We start from the raw sequence: 6,136 nt of genomic DNA, 5'->3' as shown, positions 1-6,136 counted from the left end.
CAGGAATGTATTATTACAACTCCCCAGGCCTTCATGTGCAGCATATGGGACCATCCCATGGTATTACAGTGAGTATTAAAAGTAGTAAATGTTTCTTTTAAATTAATCACTTTTATTTAAATATTTCTATTTGTCTTTAAAAGTTTTTGGGGTTTTTTTGTAGAAGTTTCATTTTGTTTCATTAAAATGTCTGCAATCTTTACCAAACCTGATTTCCTCTCCATCCACCAGAAACTGATTGATTCTCACCGAAGAACCTTTTTCCTTGAAGAAAAAAAGGATACATTGTTGTCTTAAGGGCAGTAACAGGTATTGCCCTATGGATCAGCTGGCAGTGTGAGAAGGAGTGTTCTTACCTATATACCCTATCCCAGGAATTAAAATATCACTTTAATTTTTCTCCTTGTTTTTACCAAGCTCAGGTTTTCTTCAAGGTAACACATTGCTACCTTCATGTCACTCACAGGCAGTTAACTTCTAATTACTCTTCTCACTGACAAAGAAGAAACTAGTATCATCTGTTGAAGAGTTTTCTCAGCATCTTTCACCTTTCTGCTTCTATTGTATTTAATATCTCAGCCTAATTCAGTTTCTTCCAAGAATTTAAGGAGTTTTTAAAAGCAAAGAAAGCTAAGGCATCAACCATTTGACAAAATACTTCACATCAGATGAGAAGCGCTACTCAAATTTCTGAACAAGTACAGTAATATGTAAAACAATGATTCTCACCTGTGTGCCATAAGATCCTCTTAAAGGTGGTGCAGGTGCACTAATATTAGCACTGTTAGGTGTGCAAACACCTACATAGAATTCACAAGATAAACCTAGAGGTTTCAGATAGAAATCCATTCTGATCTATGTGTTCCTTCTGAGTTCTTATTAACACAAGATTTTTCTGTTAGTTTTCCATAGTGAATAAACAAGTGACATTAGTTTTTTGAAATGGGATGCCACTAAATTCAGAAAAGTTATGATGGGGTAGTGCTTTGAGTCTGAGAACCAGCAATGTAAAATCTCCTGCAAGATGTTTCTTTATGCCAGTGGTCTGTTTTAAAAACTTGTTTTCATCGATTTGTAATTTGCTTTCACAAAACGTAGAAGAGATGGGCCAGCCTCTCAGGAAAAAGATCCTTAAAAGAATTACTCCAAAAATGTTAAAATATGGAATATTTTAGATACTCTCTGACTAAACTTTCCTAGTGTGATTTAGTAATTCCACAACTGTTGAAGTCTCCAGTCATATCACACACAATGAAGATCTCATGGCTAGGAGCTGCATGGTGTGATGGATAAGATAACTGCTTATTTTCTGTTGGTAATTTTGAAATTTTTCTCATATTTTCTCGCATACCTCATGCCCCTAAATAGAACACACACCTTGAATTTGGAAGACAGAATGTAGAATTTTTTTTCCGGAATAGTGTCTGCCTGCGAGACGTAGAGTAACAGTGTCCAGGAAGTGTAGCATCCTAGGACACAGTCTGGGTGATGTAGCAAGACAGCAACAAAACTGCCACAGATCTTTGCAGTAGATCTGTGCGAATAGGGAAGTATTCAGTTCGGATTCAGCTGATTCGGAGGACAGTGATTCAGATCACTGTCCTGAATAAATTCAGCCGAATCAGCTTTAGAAGATTCGGCGCTAATTTGCAGAGATTTGGATTGGCCAGGGAAAGGCAGGCAGAGCTGGGCAGCAGGCTCTCCCATGGCTCCTGTGGCTGTGCCTGCCTCTCCCCAGATGTGGGGAGCTGCGGGAGATGGGGCTGCCCTGCCCAGCCCAGTCCCATCCCCTGCCTGGCCCCAGCCCAGTCCCAGTACTTAATTTTTTTTTTTTTTTTTAAATTAAAAAGCCCTGTACTCACCAGCTCTGGCAGCAGCAATTGGGGGGCCTCTGAGGGCTTGTGGCAGAGCCCCCCCTGCACAGCATTGGGCACCGGGGATCACCCCCCTACACTTGGCATCCATGTGGCAGCTGCCCCATGGCTCAAATGCAGCTCGGAAGGGCATTGCACACTGTCCGGGAGCTGGGGCCACTGGGGCTGAGCGCTGCCAGGCTCCAGGTGACTGCTGGAGCTGCCCCAGCTCCCAGGTAGCATGCAGTACCCTGCTGAGCCATGCTGCACCTGTCAGGTCCCAGGGGAGAGGGTGATCCCCGCACTGTGTGGGGGGCTCTGCTACGAGCCCTCAGAGGCCCCCAATCGCTGCTGCCAGAGCTGGTGAATATGGGGCTTTTTTTTCAAAGTGCTGGGACTAGGCTGGGCTTGGGTGGGGGATGGGGCTTGGCTGGGCAGGGCAGCCATGACAGCATCTCCTGGGGCTCCTCCAGCTGTGCCTGCCTCTGCCCTGGCATGGGGAGCTGCGGGGGCTATGCCCTGCTGCTGCTTGCCCAGATGGCACAGGGGTGGCACAATGCAAGCGTGGCTCGCTCCAAGAGGCAGCAGAGCATCGCCTCCCCTCCCAGGGCTGCCACGCCCACATCAGCTCTGGGAGTGGGGGCTCTGCCCTGCCACCGTTTGCTAGCTGATGTGGTGTGGTGGGACGTGGGATGCTGATGCGGCAGCGCTGGGAGCAGGGGCTATGCCTTGCTGCTGTTTTCCCCCTTCCACCTGGAGCGAGCCTTGCCCGCATCCCACCCCCCCACTCCTGCTCACCAGCTGGGCAGCTTGTCCCAGCCCCAATCATTCCCTCCTCCAACCGCAACAGACTTATGAGTTGGAGGCAGCTGTCAGCTGCCTGTTGTCTATGGTTGAATCTCCGAATCAGCCAAATCTTTTCCGAAGCTTTTCCGGATTGATTCGGAGCTTTTACTTGGCCTCCTGATTCGAATCGGATTTGGAAATTCGGTCCCTGAATCAGGCCAAATCTCCTCCGAATCAAATCGACTACCAAAGCTCACAGCCCTACTTTGCAGTAGCAAGATTGTGTTACTTTTTTACTCTAAATAGCTATTTTTTTTAGGTTCCTGTAAAGAAGTGTTATTTCCACACCACAAGCTGAAAGATGTTACAGACTACATGCAGCAGCCTGATCACCCTCATTTTAAGCCAAAAGTTTCTGCCTCTCCAGCAGTTGTGAGAGGGTTAACTCTGGACTCTACCCCTGTTTGCAGCTCCAGGAGAAGCAGCAATGTCAGGGTGTGTCTGTTGGCTCTAATCCAGCAAAGAAAATCAGCTTTTCTGGTCTAAACACTCACCCCAATTTTAGAGGGCTGATGGGAGGAGCAGGGGGAAGATGGTAGTATGTGAGTAAATGCAGTATTTTAATATTCCTAATTTTGCAATAGTCCTTCCACTCTAAATACTGATAAGGTAGATACTTTTTTTTGTTCTGAAGAGAAATTTCCTATCTTACTGCTCTTTACAAAGACGATGCTGCAGATTATTGCCAATCTGCAATTTTATTAGGGAGAAATTCTATTGTTTAGCCACTGTTTAGTTGCAGGAGCTCAAAAGGATGTAGTCCTGTTTGTGACGCTTTCATCGTAAAGAAGAGCTTGTTAGTTTTGTACTTTACCTCATTATCAAACATGAACATTTTAAAATCATTTGTAATCTTGCCATATGAATTTAGATATGCATGATTTGCTTTGAATTTGCACCCTGACAAAATTCAGTGAGCTGCTCATTAGCACCTGCTGTTTAGCCAAGCATAGATGAATTGCTGCCTTAATTAAGCTTCCCCATTAATTTTTTTCCCCTAGGCAGTCAGTTAGTGATGCCCTGAAGATGTATGCTACTTCTTCCTTTCTCACTAGTTGACAGTGAATATTTTTGCCTTAAAAATGTGTGCTTCGCTCATGTCTTGCAGAGTAACATCAAACTCAATTTGAGTGGATTTCACTGTATTGTGAGTCTGTTCAGTGTCTTTATTGGTTTCCTCAGTTAATTGTTGTTTTGAATTTTGTCTTAGCCAGTGCATTAAGTTGTGTTAAAGACCTAATCACTCAAAGTTTTTTAGAATTGTTAAACATTATTTCAATATTTGTTCTGCAGAGGCCTTCACCACGAAGAAGTAACAGCCCTGACAAATTTAAGCGTCCCACTCCACCTCCTTCTCCAAACACGCAGACCCCAGTGCAGCCACCTCCTCCTCCACCACCACCACCACCTGTGCAGCCTATGGCCCAGTCAACGGCATCACAGTCGTCCACTTTTCAGCATTCAGTGCATCCCTCCTCTCAGCCTTAGTGCATGTGCTCAGCAATCTGTATTCAAATTTGGACTCATAACACAGAGCAGTTTACTAAAAGCCAAAGGCTTACTTACTTGGCATATTTGGATTTGACTTGTTTGCACTGAGGTTATATAGGCGTCACTGTTAATTGTGTTGTAAACATTTGTATAAAATGCAGCCAGTGTTTTGGGTCTACAACACTAACTTAACAGAATTTTCCATCAGTGTTTATTTGAACTACATGTATGTCCATTCTCTGGCTGGAATATTTGCTACTCTGTTTGGTAATACAACAGTATGTTGTTTTGCTAGGCTCCAAAGCTTACTTTTCCTGGCTTTTAGGTTTATAAAATTAAAGGGATACCTTTTTTATATTTTTTTCATGACAATTTGCATAAAATTACAAGCATGATAGGCTATTATTATAAACTCCTAAATATAATGGTATTTACCAAGCATATGGTAAATCAGCACTACATTTCAGTAATTTGAAGATACAGCTTTTAGTGCAAAGTGAGTCAGTCACCTTTAATTAGTGCCCAAGATGCATATTATTATTGTATTACCTAATAAATAAGCTTAATACAAGTTCAGTTTTCAGCACACATGACGCATCCATACTTTCTCCTCTTAAGAATAAACACCTCAAATGTATGGTACAGTCTGAAGTTAAATGTGAGGAAACTTACTTGTCAGAATATGTAGAATGTATGATTCATGGACCTTAAGATTTGATTGGTTTCATTTCACCATTTACATTAACTTGTAAGCTGTCCATACTGTGTGTTCTATCATAAAGACCTTCTGCAAGTGTGGTCCTGCCAGCAGGTTACTGGTGGCTGATTAAAGTGTGCTCTTTGATTTCTGCTGCAGAAGGCAATGTTGATTATAGAGAACACCTTTTTTTTTCTTGTTAAAATATATTAATTGTGATTCCCCTAAAATAAAGTTTGAACAAGTATTCTAAATGTTCAAAAGACTATTAGAAAAATATGGTATAATGATCATCTTATAGGAATATATTGGCGTAACAGCCAGAAATGTATTGCTCGGTAGAAACAAAACAGAGAACATAGTAAGTAGCACAACATGGAACTAATAAATGCTTATATAGCAGCCTAAACCGGTACAATGTAAAAAGAAATGTATTCTGAATACATTCTTTCCATTCATTTAGCAAAAATAAATTGTTTGGTTTCACTTTGCAGTGGAACAAAGTGTCACTTTTTTCTTGATGTTGGCATCTTATTTTGTTTTATATTTCATAAATTCTTGTTGAGTAGGTTTATGTGCTCTTGATAATTTTAAGTGGTTTATCTCGTATATTTGCATATGTGGGCCATGGAAAAATGACTAGAGAATGTGTATTTTCTGATTAATATGTACCTGGTTATAATCAGAATTGAACGTTAAGTAATTTATCACTTGTTTACAAAAGCTTTGTTTGTGACATGCCTAACACTTTATTGAATACATTCTTAAGAAGGAAATATGGCATTTTGAATATTTACTAACACTTGTACATACATTTTCATATTTTCCAATACTATAAAAGAATTGCAGACTGATTATCTTAATAGACAGCATTCAAAGTATCAAGTCAAAAGTAATAATTTAAAATGTTCAATTAAGGTGAGATCAGAAAAAAAATTTCCCTCTCTATAGCTCCAGTTTTAGCTCTTAAAGAGAGTTTTTAGAATAGTGTATACATAGTATATTACACCTGTTAAACCAACATGGGATCAAGTGCATTATTACATTATACTAGTAAGGTTATAATTTTCCAGTACAAGTGATACTGTCCAGCTTGTGGCAGCCCTAAAAACTGCTCATTAGTCCCATCTGGAAACTCGTCTTTATTTTGTTTTCTAACCACAGTAAATGCTCATTTGTTTCTAACTTGTGTGTTTTGAGCATTTTTTATTAAATAGAATTCCTAGATCACTTGGCAAGGTTATATTGG

At 40.8% G+C, this 6,136-nt stretch overlaps 1 protein-coding gene across 1 annotated transcript in view; it reads left to right on the top strand.

Annotated features, from left to right (window-relative positions):
* The window catches only part of CCDC6 (coiled-coil domain containing 6), a gene marked incomplete at its 5' end in the record, with an annotated part of 91,463 nt that extends 86,067 nt beyond the window's left edge, over positions 1–5,396 (top strand). Inside the window, 2 exon segments of the mRNA XM_006035980.3 lie at positions 1–68; positions 3,993–5,396. The exon segment at positions 1–68 is cut by the window's left edge and continues 10 nt beyond it. Of these exon segments, the coding sequence (XP_006036042.2) occupies positions 1–68; positions 3,993–4,187 (263 nt within the window).
* Between the last annotated feature and the right edge of the window lie 740 nt (positions 5,397–6,136).

This window comes from Alligator sinensis, unplaced genomic scaffold (assembly GCF_000455745.1).
Source record: "Alligator sinensis unplaced genomic scaffold, ASM45574v1 scaffold384_1, whole genome shotgun sequence".
NCBI lineage: Eukaryota > Metazoa > Chordata > Crocodylia > Alligatoridae > Alligator > Alligator sinensis.
This window is presented reverse-complemented; position numbering and strand designations above follow the sequence as displayed.